Source organism: Myxocyprinus asiaticus, chromosome 39 (genome assembly GCF_019703515.2).
Source record: "Myxocyprinus asiaticus isolate MX2 ecotype Aquarium Trade chromosome 39, UBuf_Myxa_2, whole genome shotgun sequence".
Taxonomy (NCBI): domain Eukaryota; kingdom Metazoa; phylum Chordata; class Actinopteri; order Cypriniformes; family Catostomidae; genus Myxocyprinus; species Myxocyprinus asiaticus.
Genome location: NC_059382.1, coordinates 17,112,034 through 17,133,703, shown reverse-complemented (window position 1 = coordinate 17,133,703; position 21,670 = coordinate 17,112,034). Strand labels below are relative to the sequence as shown.

The window sequence follows — 21,670 nt, the reverse complement described above, 5'->3', positions numbered from 1 at the left end:
CTACATTATATTATAATACGCAGTTTAATTTCAAAAACCGCCTCGCTGGTCAATCTCTAGTATTTATAAAACATTAAATGTCTCAGATAACGTTGCGCATAATTATTTGTAGGACTCACCGTGTTCTCCATTAGCGCTGTTTGTATTAGTATCTAAAGATGAACATCAGTGTGAATTACTCTGCTCCCCTTCGCATTTACATCTCTGCCCTTCAACGAACCGACCCAGGCTGAACATACAGGATGACGACATCTTTATAAAAGATCAATACATATCTCAAAGGAAGAATTAAGGAGGGATAGATCCCAAAATAACAGTACGAAAGAAGACAATTCAATCCCTTGCCATCTTCGCAATGCACAACGTCCACTATCACAGGACAATGTGCTTTATCCGACAATGTCACGGTCGATTAAAGTGAGTATTCCGACGTTGTGCTTGCCGGAGCACCCTCGTGTGTTCTGCGTCTGTTGAAGGTACTGAAGAAGAGCATCATCGTCTTCGTGACCGGAACACGCGTGATGACAGCAGGAGACAGAGGCGCTCCTTCAGTACCAGCGCAATGATGCAACTGATGGAGGAAACAGCGATGCTCCCAGGAACAGATGGCCACTGCAGAGATGCCAGTCCTAAATGCATGGATCTGTACTGGCAACACTGGATTGCAGTACATGTAAATTCAGCTTGAAAAGTATAATAATAATAATAATAAAAAAGTTCAAATAACTTGGAAGTGATGTATTAATCTCTTTTAAAATAACAGTTTCTTTGCCTTCTGCTACCCAGATAAGCTTATAAGACATTATATATATATATATATATATATATATATATATATATATATATATATATATATATATATACACATACATACATACATATATATATAGTAAGTGTAACTATAGGAATATGTTCTTAATTTAAATCATAAAGGATTATCAGAAACTCGTATACTATCATGTTATTATATGCACTGTAAAAATGTTAAACCCAAAAATATATTTAAAGGTATATTCTGGGTTCAAAACAAGTTAAGCTCAATCAGCAGCATTTGTGGCATAATATTGATTACCAAAAAAATTAATTTAGACACATCCCTCCTTTTCTTTAAAAAAAGCAAAAATCGAGGTTACAGTGAGGCACTTACAATGGAAGTGAATGGGGCCAATTTATGGAGGGTTTAAAAGCAGAAATGTGAAGCTTTTAATTTTATAAATTCACATTAATTCTTCTGGTAAAACTTGTCTAATTTTGTATCTATAATTTTATGGTTCAAGGTTTACAGAGTTATGTCATCATGGCAATGAAGTTGTAAAATTGGATATAACTTCACACAGAAAAGGTTAGAAAGTGATTTTATCATATTAAAATCAAGTTACCACACATACTGTTTACATCTTGTGGCTTCCATTGTAAGCACCTCACTGTAACCCAGATATTTGCTTTTTGTAAAGAAAAAGAGAGACGAGTCGAAATACATTTTTGTGGTAATCAATATTGTGCCACAAATGCCATCGTTTGAGCTTAACTTATATTGAACCCGGAATATTCCTTCAATGTGGAAACATCTGAATTAAATGTTATTTCATCTGACTAAATCAACTAGACAAATTAGGTTACACCAATGAAAGTCATTTAATGGGTTAGATCAAGCAGAAATTCATCCTTGAGGTAATGACAACAGTTTACCACTTTTTTTTTTTCAATGTAGCATCCAGTATTTCTCATCTAGCCAAAAAGGAAACCTTAAATAATAAAGAGTTAATAACATGTTTTATTTCACAATTAACAATATAAAGTTTTATTATTAATTACAAAACAAGAATTTGTTCAAACAAAAATACAAATTATGCTGTATACATTTTAGACACGATTGTGTGAATGCTGACTCATAGGCTAACTGAGACTGTGAGGGCAAAAAAAAAAAAAAGTTCTAGGGACAGTTATATGGGCATGGATTTTTTTTTCAACTGGGATTTATAATAATTTAACACAATAAGCAATGTTTAAATCTAATAACCTATAGCTTTGGAAAACTGACACTGCATCACTATGCTCAAAAATCTGATCCACGATATAACGGTAGCATTTCTTTCACCAATCACAACACAGATTTGCACTCTCAAAAGAACAACTGCATTACTGAAATTATTTTCTTTTTAAAGTCAATAAGTCACATTCTCTCAAATCACTAACAATTACACATTTTCCTTTTCAAACACATAAGATACCAGTTATCTCATAAAGTTAACACATACACAATCACATAGTCTCTGAAGCTGCCAACTGTTAATAAAGAAAAAAATACTTTTAATTGAGCACTCCAGTGGCTTTTGTTTTTTACTTGCTTTTAAGTTCCTGTAAAGGTTTCATTTATTTAAAATGAAAATTAGCTCTTTACTTCCTTGATTGTTTATTACTCCTTCAATAAGTAATAGTTAAAACAAGGAGTAAATTAAATCTGAATGAAACATAATTATGAATAAACTTTGGTGAAATGAGAAGAATAGTTTTGTGGCACAAGTTGGTGATGCTACAGGTGTTTACACTGTGTCAACTTCAACACAGACCACACTTGCCCAATCAAATTATGATCAGACTTCCTTCTACAACCTCAATGGCACGGGTTGTATCAAATAAGGCTACACAGTTCCCACATGAATAAATGCCTTCAATAGTACGTCTGAGCCATTTTAAAGTCATAACATGGGCTGTTCAGTGTTCTGTACTCACAAAAGTACAACACACTTTAGTACAAGACAGTGTTCCACCATTTCTTTTTTTGTTTTGTTTTTTTTTTGCACGAAACATTCAACCTCAAACCATCTATGACATTGAGTACAAATAAATTACAAACATACAAAATACAAAAAAAAAAAAAAAAAAAAAAAAGAAGAAAACAATTTTTTTTTTTTTAAAGCTTTATCAAAACACATTTTACACAATATAGGTGCTGCTGCTTTATCTGTTGCCTCTCTATACACTAAATATTAGCATAAGCTAACATGAGGTCACCGTTGTGTGTGTATGTAGTGCCACCAACAGGGATGATTTGTGCAATGACAGACCTTTGCCTATCAAGCTGGGCTGAAGCTATCAGATATTCTGTGTCATTAACACAAGAATGAGCTGGAATGTTTTTAATTCGGATAACTGTGTTGATGGCTCCAGCATTAAGATTCAGGTCCTCCATTTGAACAGTAGTACATTAACCAAGTATATTGTTGACCACAGGGTAAGACTGTGGTCCGCCTTGTGAAATACACAAGTACTGAATGCTGGGCACTTCATATCAACGGCATTACTTCCTAGTCAGTACAGAATCATTTAGACTAAAAACCAGCTCTGAGGCATTCTAGCAAATTTAACATCTGCACTCTACAGATAAACGATGATACTAACTGCTACAAGCTCATGAGGTAGCAGGTGTAGGCGTTAATAAGGCTGAACAACACATTTAGGCTTAATATTGTTTTAATAAATAAACCAACTTTTATGGTCTTTGCCAGACAACTTTGGATATATATCTATATATATTATATAATCTCACGCAAGCAATTCCTATTTAAGAAGACTCTTTGTTTATTTTTAGTAGATAATATAATATATAAATTCAGTGCGGTAGATCAGCATTGTCATTAGCATATGATATCAATAAAAGGAACAGATCCAGTTCCTTTGCACTTGAAGGGATGGTTCACCAAAAAATGAATATTCTTTCGCCATTTACTACCGCTGTTGTTCCAAACCCGTATGACTTTCTCTCTTCTGTGAAACACACAAAAAAGGATGTTAAGCAGAATGTTGCCTCAGTCACCATTCACTTTTATTGCATTTTTTTTTCCATACAATGAAAGTGAATGGTGACTAAGGCTAACATTCTGCCTTACATCTTATTTTGTGTTCCATGGAACAAAGAAAGTCATACAAGTTTGGGGAAAAAAAAATCAGGGTGAGTAAATGATGACATAATCTTAATTTTTGCGTGAACTATCCCTTTAAGAATGAGGGCTATACACTCAAGTCCTTTGAGTCATTGTAAAAATCATACAGGAGAATTTGATTGTTAAGTTTCATGTGTAAATAGATGTAATGAAAATATCTGTTTCAGACATCTGTAAACCTGTGACAACAGCCACCATATTAATGTCTTTGCACAGCTTGAGGTCTACACGAGAGATTTAGCTAATAATGAAAAATAAATTTATCGAGTCAACAAGCCGGTCTTTTAGGAATGAAATCAGCAGGCTGATATGAATGAAAGGCTGTTTTTCTAACCATTTAACTTGACTGACACCTGTGCCATGAGCATCAGAAACTGACAATCCAACGTCAGTGATTCGCTTCGAGCTGGAGTAGGAGGAGTCAGACCTACATCTCCTTCTTCACGTCCTTCTCACGGCTGGACTTCATGAAGTCACTTCTCATAAGGCGGCAAAAAAGCACAATGTTCATGGCGGTCATGATGGCCAGACCCACGCTGCCGATGGTGTAGCTGAACAGGGGGATGTGTTCACGGTTTAGCACCAGCCAGCGGGTCATCCAGGCCAAAGTGTTGATGCGGAACACCACGTAAGTGCCCAGGTTTATCATGCTGTTGACGCGGTAGAATGTAGTTTTGGCCAGACTGGCCATGCGCAGCACTTGTCTCAGGTGCAGAAAGATAGAATTGATCTCCACAAGTAGTGCCACTACTGCAAAGCCCACATAGCGACAGCTTAGCACAGAGATCCCAAAACATGTGATCACCTGCAGACAGAAGAGGATTGACATGTTTTATTACACTATTACAATACAAACCTTAAAGCAATAGTTCACCCAAAATGAAAATTCTACCATCATTTACTCACTCTCATGTCTTCTGAAACCGTATGATTTTCTTTCTTCCGTGTTCTTTTCCCATACAATGAAAGTGAATGGTGGCCACCACTTTTAAAGGAATAGTTCACCAAAAAAAAAAAAAAAGAAAAATCTCTTTATTTATCCAATTATTTACACACCCTCATGCCTTCCCAGATGTGTATGACTTCCTACTGCTGAACACAAAGATTTTTAGAAGAAGAATATCTCAGCTCTGAAGGTCCATACAATACAAGTGGATGGTGATCAGCACTTTAAAGCTCCAAAATGCACAGACAGTCATTGTAAAAGTAATCCATATGACTCCAGTGGTTAAATTAATGTCTTCTAAAGTGATACGATCACTTTGGGTGAGAAACAGATCAATATTTAAGTCCTTTTCACTATAATTGTTTTATTTACTCACTAATGAGCATCCATGAGGGAATCAGTTCACACTGCCTCTTGCGTGACGCAAGCTCGTTGGCATGTTCACGCGAGAACTGACGCGATACAACAAGTATAGCTGCATTTGTTTACAAGAAAACACTGTTTACAAGGTTCACCGATTTTGCTTTCATATGAACATGCCAGTGCACTTATGTCACGCGAGAGGCAGTGTGTACTCGGTCCTCTCACGAACACACATTGAAGAGTGACTGGAAGTAAACTATTATAGTGAAAAGAACTTAATTATTGATCTGTTTCTCACCCAAAGTGATCGTATCGCTTTAGAAGACATGAATTTAACCACTGGAGTTGTATGAATGACGTTTATGCTGACTGTCTGTGCTTTTTGGAGCTTTAAAATGCTGATCACCATCCACTTGCATTGTATGGACCTACAGAGCTGAGATATTCCTCTAAAAATCTTCGTTTGTGTTCTGCTGAAGAAAGTCACACATCTGGGATGGCGTGAGGTTGATGGTAAATGATGAGAGAATTTCTTGGGTAAACTATCCCTTTAAAGGAATATTCTGGGTTCTATACAAGTTAAACTCAATCAACAGCATTTGTGGCATAATACTGATTACCACAAAAATTAATTTTGACTTGCCCCAAACATCGACTTTACAGTGAGGCATTTACAATGGAAGTGAATGGGGGCCAATTTCTGAATGTTAAAATACTAACTTTTTCAAAAGTATAGCCACAACACAAACAATATGCGAGTAAACGTGATTTTAATGTGGTAAAATCAATTACTAACGTTTCTGTGTAAAGTTATAGTCGAGTTACAACTTTGTTGCCATGGCGATGTCAAGAAACTCTAAAATGACTGTAAAAATTACAATTTAAACAACTTCACAGCTCAAATGATACATGAGTTTTAACAGAATAATTAATGTAAATGCTTTTATAAAAATGATAAGCTTCACTTTTCTGCCTTTAGACCCCCCATTCACTTCCACTGTAACCTCGATTTTTGCTTTTTTTTTTTTTTTCAAAGAGGGATGGAGTCAAAATGTATTTTTGTGGAAATCAATATTATGCCTCAAATGCTGTTGATAGAGCTTAACTTGAACTAAATATTCTGTGACTAATGATTTCAGTTTCAGTCTGTTCTTGCACAAAGCAATCGTATGGGTTTAGATGACTTGGAAAATATTGCACCAGTAATATAGACTCCTTTTATGATGTGTGTTCATGGTCTTTTTTGGAGCTTGAAAGCCCCCTGGTCTCCATCCACTTTCACTCTATGGAAGATGGCTGTTCAGCCATTCTGATAAAATTCTCCTTTTGGTGTTCCACAGAAGGAAGAAAGTCATATGGGTTTAGATTGGAACACTAGATGTTAAACAGACTATTAGCCTCAGTCACTATTGACTTTCATTGAATGAAAAAAGATGCAATGAAAATGAATGATGACTGCGGCATCTAATTTTGTGTTCCACGGAAAAAGAAAAAAATCATACAGGTTTGGAACAATATGAGGGTGAGGAAATGATGATAGAATTTTCATTTTTGTGTGAACAAGTTTCCATTTAGATGTTTTTATTGCATATTTAATGTCACTGTTTTAAATGATTTAGTTTGATTTATCTAAGTCATTCTGTTTAAATAGGCTAGTTAAGTCCTTTAATCAGACTACATGTTTTAATTGTGTTTAATTTCTATGGCAGCTCTCTCTTCTTTTTCTAATATGCTGTGAGGCGACAAGAAACAAATAAATGCATCTTCTGTTGCATTTAATGACAAAAGGGAGAGCCTGAAGACAAGAACACAATGGCTCGGTTGATCTGTCCTGAACCTGGCATGACAACAGCCATAGTAATAACCATGAGTGACACTAATCCTGCTGAGCTTCTAGAGTGTAAACAAAGCATTGTAATAGATTTGGTCAATACGAATACAATATAACAGATTTTATGCAAACATGCTGCAGCTGTTTCATTTTCACTTTATCTGATGGGCTCACACATAGGATCAGAAAGTCAATTTGTAATTTTTAAGAAATGTTTTTTAGTTTAGTCACAAACCTTTGATGTAAAGTCAAAAAGGAAGACTTTCATGATCATCCACTAGATGGCAGTCGATGTCTATCACGACAAGAACGTTGTAAAACAAATTAATCTGAGACTTGTCATCAAGCAGCTCCCGCAGTTAAAGTTATAAATGCAAAAGTACACTGTAAAAATGTCAACCCACTAACAAGTTAAATTGTTGCTTTATTTATTTATTTAATTTTAAAAAGTGGTGCCAATGTTACAACCTGCAGTGAAAGGTTAATAGCACTTTTTCGACCACTTGGTCAAAAACTGATGAAGAAAATAGAGCTGAAATCCAAATAAATTCATAGAGCAGAAATGACTGAAGTGAAAAGTTAAACAGATGGAACATTTTCCACAGTACAATACAAAGCACTTACCGTAGATTTCACTCATTTTCAAGAGACACCGTTTCTATACCTACCACTATCCACTGTCCAAAACAGCATGCAATTTCATAGTTTTAATGGACAAATATATAAAAGAAGCATTCAGGCTACTAATATCTCAACTATGATATACTGTACTTCAAGCAAGGGCTGTTATAACTTTTAAGTTCTAATCTTGTCAACATTTATGAAACGTGTACATCGGAAAAACTGCTTTCGCAAGTGTCAGGTGTGATGAGTCTTACATAGAGGACAAAGGTGCTGTTACACGACATCCAATACTACGTTCGTAACAATGCCCCTTTCCCTTCCCTGTGATATAGCTGCTTTTGCAAGAGGACAAATTCATTGGTTGCCCAGCTTGCTCAGATGAGTCTGTAATGCAGCCCTGTCCACAATGACACATGACACACATCTGTGGTCAGGAATGTTGTTCACATTCTCACTATACCTCTGGTTACCATTACAGCACAGGCTGGGCTATTCCTTTGACACATGACTCTCTCAAAAGCCCATAGAGTGTAGTCCAACATTCCTCTCTTTATAGAAATTGTGCATAATGCTGGAGGCCTGCTCCATTCACAGAGTTATTCACAAAATACACTGTCCACCATTTATGCATCCATGTGGACTGTAAACAAGTTTGCTTTACAGTGGTTAACAAAAGAGGCGACAGTTAGCTCTCAAAACACAGGCTACAGTAAACAGGGATGACTGAAAACAATTGGGAATTTAATCAATCACATTTCCAAAAAGACTAATGACATGGCTGGTTTATTGGGACTGCTAGCTATGATTTCAACACACAACCTTCACCAATCCTCTGTGATCGCAGTGAAGAGGCAGTCTGAGTGCCTAACATAAAGACATGTGATTATTAAATAAGGTTTGTGTGACTGGGAGGGTGTTGACCTTTGACTGACACTGTCTTTTCCGTTCCAGGTCAGCAAGGCTCCTTACACAACCTTTGAGCTGGATAAAGCTCTGAGCACCAAAAACAAACCTTATCTTCATGACACCCTACCTCTTCTTGAAGTCTCCTAAAAATGACAAGTGCATTAGTTCAACTGATTGGAGTAATAATAAAAGCTTAAATGGATCACTTTTTATATGTACATGTGTTCTATTACTAAATGAAAGTGGAATGCAAACAAGATCGACTTTTTGCACAAAATGAGATCAACAAGGTGCGTCACAAGTCAGACAACAAAAACGCTCACTCACTATTGTGTAATTGGTAATATTTGAATGGCTGCTGTCATAAACAGATAAAACACACTATAACGTCCTCCTTAGCCTTGAAATTAACATGTAGTAATCATTGACAAGAAAAGAGCAATGTTTTCATGTAATATATAGTGGCCCTCTAAAGTATTTGGAGACTTAAAAGTAATATTCTGGGTTCAATAAAAGTTAAGCATAATATTGTTTGCAAAAAAAATGCATTTTGACTTCTGGGTTCCAGTGAGACTTCTACAATGGACGTGAATGGGGCCAGTCGGTAAATGTTGAAATACTCAGTTTCAAAAGTATAGCCACAAAACATAAACAGTATGCGTGTTAACATGACGTTAGTGTGATAAAATAAAATGTTCTGTGTAAAGTTATATCCAATCTTACAACTTTGTTGCCATGACAATGTAATGCCGTAAACCTGGTAATCCCGGTAAACAACAATTTAAACAACTTTACAGCACAACAAATTCAGGAGTTAACAGAATAATTAATAAAAGTGCTTTTATAAAATTATAAGCTTCACATTTCTGCCTTTAAACCCTGCAAAAATTGGCCAGATTCACTTCCATTTAAAGTGCCTCACTGCTACCTTGATCTATGCTTTTTGTTTTTTTGTTTTTTAAAGAGAAGAAAGAAAAAAAGAAAATGAGGGACGTGTTGAAATTTTTGTGGTAAATCAACATTATGCCACAAATGCTGTCAATTGATCTTAACTTGTATTCAGCCTGGAACATTCCTTTAAAAATGTATGATTTTGATTGCTTTAGATAAATGATCAAACAGAGTGGCATCTGCAAAAAAATGATGCTGGACCTTTTCTCAGAACTAACCTCATTAATCTGTGCCATTTTTTTCTGTTGTTGTTGTTTTTTTTTTTTTTGCAATTACTTTTAACTGGTCTCAAAGTAGTTTTAAGTGGATGTACTGTATGAAGTCATTTCCCTACAAGTTCACACAGGTGTTCTAGCAGAGTAACCACAGGCATAGTTCAGCACATTATGGACATGTTCCTCTAATGTTTGAAAACCAAAAGCATCCAAATACGTTTTTGTCTTGATTTCCAATAGTACAGTATATCAACTATTATATCATTCTAAAAACTTTTTGGGTCCGCTGTACATCACATTTGGTTCTGCTTATACATTAACAGTTAGTAAGTTTGTAAGCTTTATTGTAATGATGAAAAAGTCACAGGGCAATGGTTTCAAAAACCCACTTCTAGTGCCAAAGCCAGGTTGAAAACCTGGGCAATCTCGAACCACCAGGGCAAAAAGCACAATTATCCACTCCAACGTAAATGTACACAGACACCAACAGACAATCAGAGTGAATCCGCATTAGCAAGCTTATTCTCTTAATCCAACTGCAGTCATGCTGATATAATCCTATTCACCATAACACAACACTCAAACACACAAACACACGCACACATTGGTATTGGTGCTTTACAAGGACTCTCCAGAGACATACATTTTTACCTTGTACAAATTTACTATTCTATCCTCCAACCGTAACCTTACCCCTAAACCTAAGCATCACTGAAACTTTTTTATATTTAAAAAAAATACATTGTTTAGTATGTTTTGTTTAAGCGGTTTGAATTACGGGGACACTAGGTATGTCCTCATAAACCACCTTTATAGCATAATACCCTCGTAACTAGTGCCCGACTGATATATCGGTCAGCCGATATTAGCCTTTCACCGATATACCTTGTATAGTTATATTGGTGCAAAATCGGTGAAAAATCCACATAGAAAAGGTCTGTTTTCATTCCAGCTCAAAAATTAAATATATCGGCCACCATATCGGTAATCGGTGAATTTTCCCTCTCTAAAATTGGTATCTGTCTCAAATCCCATATCGGTCAGGCTCTACTCGTAACGACTAGTGTATAACCTAACAAAACCACCCGCCCACACCCGCACATGCCCCAAAGTTGACAAAGCATGAAAGTAATAAAACATGGATCACACCTGATTAGTTTTTTGTCTCGTTTAACTCAAATTTAACTCTTATTTCCAGTAAAATTATGCATAAGTTGATGTAATAATTACATTACATTAACACAAGCCTGTCACTTTGCTCCCTTGTTGAGAAAAAAAAATCCCTGTGGTTCAGCTTGCAAAAAGCGAGAGTTAAAAAATAAATAAATAAAAAAAGCCTACAGGCCTGTGTGTTTGGTTTCATAAACATCTCCCTGCGGGGTCAATTATCACTGCAAAGGTTGCTATTTTCTCTACTGTATGAAAGAAAAAACACAGGAGACATATATGTGGCAAGTGACATTTGAGATTAAAAAGGCTCTTCCTGGGGAATTCAGTGAGGGGGGTGACAGTAGAGAAGGAAACCAGTTAACCTGGTTACAGGTGAAACTCTTTTAGAAAGCTTTTGCCAGCAGGCCCAATCAAGCAGTTTGTGATGAATACTGCTGCTCAGTGAGAAATAGAGAAGAGATGCCAATGGCTTCAGTGAGAGAATGGTGGATACGCGCACACACACACACACACACACACAAAGCCCAAAGTACACTTCGGTCAGACAGTACACGTACAGGACGAGTGACGTAAATTTGGTCATTAGCAGATTGTTTGAACACTGAACGTGCAACAGCCTGATTTTTCGAACCACATATCTTTGAAAGCGCAAAATGCACATGCGCCTGGAATGATTTGCACTAATTAGTGGGTCCACAAGGTGGCAACACTCACAGTTGAGCCGTTGCAGTCACAAAACAACAGTGGATGAGCACGTCAAGAGCGCATGTGTGAGGAGGCCAGGAGATACCTGCATTTATATAACTCCAGTCTGAAGGACTAAAGACATCCTTATGTGTCTAAACTCCTGAAGAGAATTAGTCCAGTGTCTCATAGCAGTCATAGCACACATGTGCCAACCGCCTGTGAATGCACGCCCAGTCAAATGGAGTATATTTTGACAGGCTCACGTTCCACTGTACGCATATGCCAAGCATTCACATCAAAAAACCAAGTATACTTTGGGCTATAACTCACACAAAAATGAAATTCTGTTATTATTTACTCACCCTCATATAGTTCGCAGTAGTTATTTTTATGGTGTATTTTTTTCCATGTTACACAAAAAGACATTTTGTAAACCCTGTGCATCACTCTTTTCCATTGGCTGTTTATAGTGACCATGTCTGCTAAGCTTCATAAAGGACAAAAACACCATAAAAGTAGTCCATTTGACTTGTTCACTCTTTTCCAAGTCTATTGAAGTCATACAATAGCTTTGTGTGAAGAACAAACTGAAATGTAAGTCATTATTTACTGATAATCTTACCCCTCCAAAAGGGATGTGAATTGAAAGGAATGTAAAGATTCTGGTTCCGTTTCCTCTTACCCATATTCACAAAGATGTTTATCTCACCACTAGGAGTTCTCCAAAAAGTTTCTAGCTAAGAGGTTTTGCTTAAAACCTATTCACAAAACTGCTAAAAGCAAGTTTTACAATGGAATTGGGGGAAATCTTAAAGGGTTAGTTCACTCCAAAATAAAAATTCTCTTACCTTTAAAAGCCATCCCAGATGTGTATGACTTCCCTTCTTCAGCAGAACCGAAATAAAGAATTTCTTTATTAATTTTATTTTATTTATTTTTTTATAACAGGATGCATAGATGGCTGTCAAGAAGTGATTTTTACATTTTAATAAAAAAATGTTTTTTTTTTTTTTTTTTTTTTTTTTACACAAATGTATCGGCTTGGTTCAGAAGACCATTAATCATTCATTGATCGGCTGGAGTCATGTGGATAACTTTTATGCTGCCTAAATATGCCTTTTGGACCGTCAAATAGCCAGCAGCCTGACTGCACCCTTTAACTTACATTGTATGGACAAACTGAGCCCAAATCTGCTTATAAATATCTTCACTTCGGTTCTGCTGAAGAAGGAAAATTATACACATCTGGGATGGCTTAAAGGCAAGTAAATCATGAGTAGATTTTCATTTTTGGGTGAGCTAACCCTTTAAGGTAAGAGAAAAGGCGGAGTTGACCTTGTTGCTATAGATGACGTCACATTCTAAGCACGCAATTTCTTAAATCACCCAAAGTAAAAGTAGACAGGGAACCGCTATTTGTCAGCATATTTATTAAACAGACAGCGGGAAGTAAACCTATATATATTATATTATGTTATGCACTAGTAAAATATTTCTGTCCTAATTTCTTTTCTTTTACATGCTATTTTAATGCTCTTTGATTAAACCCATGGGCCCTTATTTCTCATGAAGCAAAACCTTCGTGATTTTGTTTCATGCTTTTATCACTCCACAGAAAGAGAGTAAGTATGTGTCTCCTCCTCAGTGTCACTGTGTGTCATTAACACTGTGTATATGAACCCACTATGACTAGGAATATTTGCCATTACATGATCGTTTAAAGTGAAGCTGGAGTGCTTTACATTCAATAAGTTTATATTTGTTCATTTAAAGTTGTGTTTTTGGTCCTTTTTCTTCTTATATGGAAAATATATGCATAAAAATCCTTTTGAGTTCCATAGAAAAAAATAAGTTTGGAAAGACATGAGGGTGGGTAAATAATAACAATGTTTTTCGCTTTTGGGTGAACTATTCCTTTAAATATGTTTTATATAAACAAATGCAATGTTGCAGTCCCAGCACGCCGCGTCCTCCAGATTCCATTCACAGTAAAAGAACAGAGACATAAAAACACAGAAAGCAGATCCTCCCAGTCCAAGCCATATAAGACAGAGGAGGGGCCAGATGGTGTGTAGGAGAGAGTGAAACTGGGCTAGGTGATGGTGGTGGAGTTGGCGTATGAATGTGGAGATGTAGTTGATTGAAATGAAGGTGTTGAGGGAGGTTGTTTCATGGCACAAAAGGAAGACTAGTGAATGTGTGTGTGAGAGATTGAGTTTGAGAGCACCACACTCCAGTGAATCATTGATGATTTCTAAGTGAAGTGGTTTCAGAGGGGGAGGGGACCATGAGGATTTCTGAACCATCAAAGCCATGAATAGCACTGAGTGAAGAAGACGCATGAAATCTCTATGACCACAAATGGCAACACCACAACAACTTCCTAGTGACACAAAACATCATGTGCATATCATGAGTTTTCTCAGTTTTGAAAACAAACAAGTGGATGATTTGTAACTAAACTGACAACATTCTAGCTTAATATGAGTAACAAACCTAATCCACCCATAAAAAAAAAAAAAACTATTAAAAAAAATAATTTATTCTCTACAATCAGAAATGCTGCGAGTGGCCTGATAAAAATGGGTCAATAAATTCTTTTAATAAGAAGTTCTAAAATTAGAAGCTACAAATGTATATGGGCAATTGCACTGAAAATGAGTATAGTGTAGGTGAAAATAATTCTGTTTGCCCTCTCTCTCTTCTTGTAAATGATAATTGGGAGCAAGGTGGAGATGTTTACCCAATCATGGCCACTCAGGACAAAGTCCACACAATGGGGTAAAACACAAATCACACTCTGATAAGATAGGTTAGAAAACCTTGGTGAGTTCAACATGACATGATGACCCCAAGGAAGGCAGACTCAGGTCAAAGGAAATCAGAGCCCATGCCTCTAAAAGCAAAAGGACAAACCTATAATGGACCTTAGTCAGAGTAGTGCCATTTTTAATTACAGAAAGATAATGAGGCAGTGAAACATATCGTGGCCTATGGCGAGAAAAACTCATTTGCTCCACAGGTACTCATCACAAGTATTGGCATCAAACGAATAGATATAAATTTTGCATGTACTTTCACAACATGAGTGTGGCAGGGATCAGGCTAATCAAGCCCTCAAGAGGGATAAAGGTGACAGGAGGCAGCAGTTCGAGGGAGAGAGAGTTACGGGCAGCTGACCTGCATGTGTTTATGTTTGTGTCTTTTTGTTTTATTAAAAGATTATTTTTTGGGGGGGTATTTTTCCCCTTTTTCTCCCAATTTGGAATGCCTAATTCCCAGTGCGCTCTAAGTCCTCGTGGTGGCGTAGTGATTCGCCTCAGTCCGGGTGGCAGAGGACCTCCTAAGATCCCAGTTGCCTCTGCGTCTGAGACAGTCAACCCGTGCATCTTATCACGTGGCTTGTTGAGCGCGTTGCCACGGAGACATAGCGCGTGTGGAGGCTTCACGCCATCCACCGCGGAAACCACGCTCAATTCACCGAGAACAAACCACATTATAGCGACCACGGGGAGGTTACCCCATGTGACTCTACCCTCCCTAGCAACCAGGCCAATCTGGTGGCTTAGGAGACCTGGCTGGAGTCACTCAGCATGCCCTGGGATTCGAACTAGCGAACTAACGAACTCCAGGGGTGGTAGCCAGCGTATTTTACCACTGAGCTACCCAGGCCCCCTTATTAAAAGATTATTTATATTGTCAAGCCCGGTTCTCGCCTCCTCCTTTCCACTGAACTTTGTTACAATGAGGTTGGCAGTATACTGTAGGTGCAAAAATACCCCATATGCTTAATATTTTCCAAGAAGTCAGGTCATGCTGGTGTAAACCAAGACACTCGTTCTGCATTGCATGCATGCAACCCCACCCCCACAGTACTGAATGATAAATCTGATAAACTGTGTTTTGCATTAAAGGGCCACACAAAAGTCCGAGCTACATTTAAGCACAATAGGCTTTACCCCACTTGGTCACCGACGATGAATGACGAATGAAATCAGCATTCATCAATTAAAAACCATGCATAGCATTGTGCATACACACAATGTGCAACACAGTTCCCGTGGCAACCAGACTCGTAGGGCCACTTGAGTCAACTAGTAGTGTTCCAGTTATACAGTACTTCGTGGTACTCAGACTCAAGGGTGGAGCATTGAAACATGTTGAATTGAACAATACTGGCTTCCCTCAGTCCATGACCTCATTATGGTACATAGTGAACCCACCACTCCAACAAATACTAAGGTGTTTCTTGGCCAGCAGCATTCCAACATTTGCATTCATCACTTGTGTCAACGACAAATTCCCCTACATTTCTTGCCTGAAGTAAAGCCACTGTATTACAGAACAACAAACCTATGGTGTGAAGCTACTTCATTTTTTAAAGGGATAGTTTAGCCAGAAATTTAAATGGTCATTATTCACTCACCCTCATGTTGCTCCAAACCCTTAAGACTTTCTTTCTTGACTGAGGCTAACATTCTGCCTACCATCTCCTTTAGTGTTCAATGAAAGGAAAAAAGTCATACAGGATGGTGAGTAAATGTCAACAGAATTTTAATATTTTTGGTTGAACTAACTCTAACTCCTCAAGGAAGTCCCATTAAAATGCCAGGAAGATGCAAGAATATAAATGTCATTTCTATTTGTTGCTAGGAAGTGTGAGGTATTAGTTATAAGTGGGTTGTTTTGACAGCACTTTGTTGGAGTGTGTGGGTGGTGATGGTGTGAATACAGAGGGAGGTTTCTCAAGATATGAAGATGGGTCTTTAAGAGAGGTGGGGGATGTCAAACTGAAAGCATGCAGTTTTAGGGTTTACAGATTTCAGTTAAGATCTTAAGGAGGATTGTCTTTGAGGGGGTTTCTTCTAGAAGGGTCCTAGAACATGAACGTATGTGGACCAGATGTGACTGCTTCTGTCTGGGAAATGCTGAATGAATGCTGAAAAAGGAGCAGGGCTCCAGCCACAAATACACCTGGTTCCCTTGCTCGTACACATTCTTTTCCGCTCTCCATTTCCTTATAGAACAAAGCCTGCCTGTGACCTTTGACCTTCTATAAGTGTTTGCACTATAATATGTATACATTAACTTTCTCTTGAACTGATATATGATGGAATATTTGCATGCAACATTTTTTTAATTTATCTGACACTATCCAAAGACACTTACAAATGAGAATAATACAAGCCAAAACAATTAGTCCAAGAGAGAGAACAGTACACTAGTCGTGCACTACAAATAATGTTCAGCGAAAAATTTTACTTGTCCACTGAAAACAGGCATATATTAAAAGTTAGATCTTGGGATTTTAAGAATTCATATCAAATCATTCAAATGAAATTTGCTATGCATGTACAGTATTTGTAACTAAGCCTACAATATAATTTGCCCCAATAATTTATTGAATTTCGGGGGCATTTTTGTCAATTTCGGTAGCATTTTTGCCCCAAGCACCCATTCATTTCTGACCCTGGTCACCCTTCAAGTTAATTGTATCTTTTTCCTGTACAATGAAAGTGTGACTAAGACTAACATTCAGCCATCTCAGTTTTTTCTCCATGAAAACATCTCTGTTTGTCATCCATGAAAGAAAGAATTTCACTGTGGGTTTAGAACAAGTCATAGGTGTCAGAGAACTTAAATATACGTAAACACATAAGAAAAACAATTGCATTTGCTTTAGAACTCCATAACAGTCTCATCTTCACCTCTCCATTTTTTGTACAGCTTACATTCAGGGTTCCCACCCTTTCTGACAAATGAAATTCAACACTGAAAACCCTAAGTTGACTACCATGACCATTGATTAAGTAAACTTGTTCCCTCAACTGAACTGAGTAATGATGTCTCCAAAACTGGTGTAATTAAGTTTACTTAACCTGGTGTTTATATAGAATTAACTTACCTTAAATTAGTTAAGCATATGCATGTAAACTTAACTCAGATTTGCTTTTTAAATATTGTTGTTTCTACTTAATCATTTTAGTTGAATTGACTTAAATTTAGATCATAAAATAACACAGCGCAAATAAAGAAGATTTTAACCGATTCTAGGTCAATCATTAAGTAAACGTAATTCTCCACTGAAATGCATATAAACCTGTACTTCAGTTGCACATGCACAGGGCGAACTGAAATAAAGTTAATAGGGTCCTATTTGACCAAAGGGGATAAAGATCACCCTAAAGCCCCATTCACACCGCAAACTACATTGTCGCTTGGTGTCTCTAGACTCTGCGATCTGTGTTGCTGATAGGCGTTCCTACTGCTGTCACTTTAATGTTATTGGAGGACAGCACGTCTGGCCACTGTAGCTTTGGAAATTCTGATTACAGATCATACTGCCAGTAAAACTATATCATTCTAATTTGACAAGGAATCAGTTCTATTACTTCTAAAAATGAACATTTTGCACGAGAGTGTGTTTTCATATAAACTGCAGCAGTGCTCAATGCATCATATCATGAACAAGATGAACGAACGATCTATCAATGTATGAATCAAACTCACTGGAATGCTGACACGGTTTTCCACGCATCATTCTTATTAGGCTATATCAATGTATGTGGTTACAGACAAATGATAGTCACAGTGAAATTGCTCACAGAAACGTTTAACTTCTCCATCTTGCCTGCACCTGACTCCAGTATCTCCCACTCACCTGGAAACGGATGACACAACCTCCACCATCTTCACTCTCATTGGCAGATGCTCGCGAATGTCGCATAAAGTTGAAATTCTCAACACAGTCTTTACACTCGCCATGGCGATCTCTGTCGCCAATGGTCACTGCAGCTCGTGTCGCTGGAAGTCACTCTGCTTTCATTGAAAATTAATGCGATATTGTCGCACGATGCGTGGTGTGAACGGGGCTTCATGGGGACATCATACGAAACAACTATTTGCAACAAAACAAAATAAATACTCTATTTTAATGAATAGAGTTAAAACCTCCATGAATTGAATGAACTATTTAAATGACCCCATTAGCTCCCTTTGACCAAGGAAACATAATTAAATAATTCAAGCACAAGGGGTTATGGGTTCATAGCCTCAATTTTGTACACAATTTGTACTCAACTTGATTTTTCCAGTAATGACAACATTTACAGTGACATTTCCAGCTTTCCAGTCAATTTGGATTGCTGGGTCTGGATTTTGAAAAAAAATTTGATTCATACCAATTAGTTAATGAGTGATTCACACCGATTTGTGTATAATTTTGACCCATTCATTGACACAAAATAACAATTTGCTCACAAAACAGAAATCATTACCACTTGCGAGCAAGTTTTACTATGCACAAGATATTAAGCACAGAAAAACTAGAAAAAAAGGGTATTCACTATAGAAATTTCCATGACTTTTCTAAGATTAAGGTGATTAATTTAAATAACTTCTCACAAGTTTGAAATTATCTGGTATTTCCAAGTTTTTATTTACCCTGTAAATTTTTTCACACATCAATTCTCTGAAAACATTTGTTCCATTTTTGAAGTTGTCTGATATCAACAAAATTTCTTATACTAATCCTTCCTTTCCAGGAAACCTCCCTTTGAGAATTTAAAGCATGTGATGGGCGGATTTTTCACTATTCTTGACACATTGTATTGAGAGTTTTATTCAACATTCACGCAGCTTTAACGAGTAGAGACGGAGTAGAGCTTGATTATCAGGTTTTGCAGAAATGCCTGTAATTGAGTTTATTACCATGCACTGCTTTAAGGCAGGGGATTTCAAACTGGGATCTGTGAACCCCCAGTTGGTGGCAAGCGGGTGCTAGGGGGTCTGCAGAAAATAAAGAAAAAGAAGAGTGGGGGCCTGGGTAGCTCAGCGAGTATTGACGCTGACTACCACCTCTGGAGTCGCGAGTTCAAATCCAGGGTGTGCTGAGTGACTCCAGCCAGGTCTCCTAAGCAACCACAATTGGCCCGGTTGCTAGGGAGGGTAGAGTCCCATGGGGTAACCCCCTCATGGTCGCTATAATGTGTGATTCTCGCTCTCGGTGGGGCGCGTGGCGAGTTGTGCGTGGATGCCGAGGAGAATGGTGTGAGCCTCCACAAGCGCTACTTCTCCGCGGTAATGCGCTCAGCAAGCCACGTGATAAGATGGGCGGACTGACTGTCTCAGACGTGGAGGCAACTGAGATTCGTCCTCCGCCACCCGGATTGAGGCGAGTCACTACGCCACCACGAGGTTTTAGAGTGCATTGGGAATTGGGCATTCCAAATTGGGGAGAAAAAAAAAAAAAACACACACACATATACTATATATACATATATATATATATATATATATATATATATATATATATATATATATATATATATATATAAATATATACATACATACATATTTACTGTTTCATTTAGCTTTCTAAGGACTGATTCAAAACCATGAGTTTAATCATGATTAATTTATTCAATTGACTTGGTTTTAACTGGAAGAAACAAACAAAACAAAAAAAATCTGCATATAGGTTTGTGATAAAAAATATTCCTTGAACCTTTAGCTGTCACCTTAGGCTTGAGTAAAGCTTCAGTAAAGCTTCTTTGGATAAAGATATTTACTGTGAAAGCACAATACAAAAACATTTGAATTTAATTAACAGTGTTTCTTTTAAGGTTTACATACAAAGTTTACATTTGAGTATTTTTTTAATAACAAAATTTATACAAATTTCTTTTTTTTTTCCTCTCTTTTTTATTTTTTACATTTTATACCCTTTTCTCCCAATTTTGGAATGCCCAATTCCCACTACTTAGTAGGTCCTCGTGGTGGCACGGTTACTCACCTCAATCCGGGTGGTGGAGGACAAGTCTCAGTTGCCTCTGCTCACTGTGCATGACACCGCGGAGACTCACAGCACGGGAGGCTCATGCTACGCTCAGATATCCATGCACAATTTACCACGTGCCCCATTGAGAGCGAGAACCCCTAATTGCAACTACAAGGATGTTACCTCATGTGACTCTACCTTCTCTAGCAACCGGGCCAATTTGGCAGCTTAGGAGACCTGGCTGGAGTCACTCAGCACGCCCTGGATTCGAACTCGTGACTCCAGGGATGGTAGTCAGCATCAATACTCGCTGAGCTACCCAGGCTTCATACACAAATTTATTTTTATGTTTTAGCAACGGGGGTCCCTCGCAAGGTGATCATCATATTTGGGGGTCCTAGGCTTGAAAATTTTGAAAACCCCTGCTTTAAGGTACCACTTCAGTCCATCAGTAAAATCTGTCAAAGCGCAAATAGTCACCACAGGCTTCTTAAACTACACTCAAGAGTGTTTAGATGAACTACGAATCACCCTTGACACTTGCCACACCAGCAGGCTCCCAGAGCACTGCCTGTTTATATATTTTGTCACTGATTAATGCATCACAGAAACCACCTTAGTGAGTTTCATACAAGGCGTTTCTTGAGGATGAATGAGGGCTAATACAAAATAATCATGTCACTACTGAGATCAGCAGGCTTTAATTAGCAAACTCAATTCTGCTAAATGAGTGAGGGATGAGAGACATTTGCTCTCAGAAGATCAGTGTCTGAGAAACCGATTTAAAGAAGGGTTGTGTTAGTCCAAATGGCAAACATATTTATTGGGTTAGTGTGTTTTCACAGAATCACCTCTTGAAACTTGCATTCCTCAAAGTGACAGCCAAGCTGTAATAACCACAAACCAAGCAAACCATTTTTACAAGTCTACAGTTCTCTTTTCCAATGTACTACGTTGGTATAGCGGGGCTCACCATTCCTCTGTTATTAAGAGCTGAAACATACATGTTTTTCCAACGCAAATGGCTGACTCAAAGGCATGACCATTTCCATACATGGACTTCTTTTTCACCCCAAATCAGGCTCACTTTTAAGTATACTGTAGGTGGTCTATTCTATAGCGATACATCAGCCTGCTATTTCAGGCCCAACAACTTTTTTCCTAGAGGAAGGGAAATGCTACAAGCTGTTTGAAAAACAGGTCACTGACCCAACTGAGCTCCATGATACTGAGCAATAACTTGCAATTTTATGT

The 21,670-nt window shown here is 37.6% G+C and overlaps 2 protein-coding genes across 2 annotated transcripts in view; both read right to left on the bottom strand.

The window, feature by feature from the left end:
• Positions 1–513, bottom strand: part of LOC127430286 (coiled-coil domain-containing protein 92-like) — a 30,680-nt gene extending 30,167 nt beyond the window's left edge. Inside the window, exon 1 of the mRNA XM_051679993.1 lies at positions 120–513. Within this exon, the coding sequence (XP_051535953.1) occupies positions 120–131 (12 nt within the window). The 5' untranslated portion in view covers positions 132–513. The remainder of the gene's footprint in view (positions 1–119) is intronic.
• A 1,243-nt stretch (positions 514–1,756) lies between these two features.
• The window catches only part of LOC127430289 (TLC domain-containing protein 2), a 24,992-nt gene continuing 5,078 nt past the window's right edge, over positions 1,757–21,670 (bottom strand). Inside the window, exon 4 of the mRNA XM_051679999.1 lies at positions 1,757–4,749. Within this exon, the coding sequence (XP_051535959.1) occupies positions 4,372–4,749 (378 nt within the window). The 3' untranslated portion in view covers positions 1,757–4,371. The remainder of the gene's footprint in view (positions 4,750–21,670) is intronic.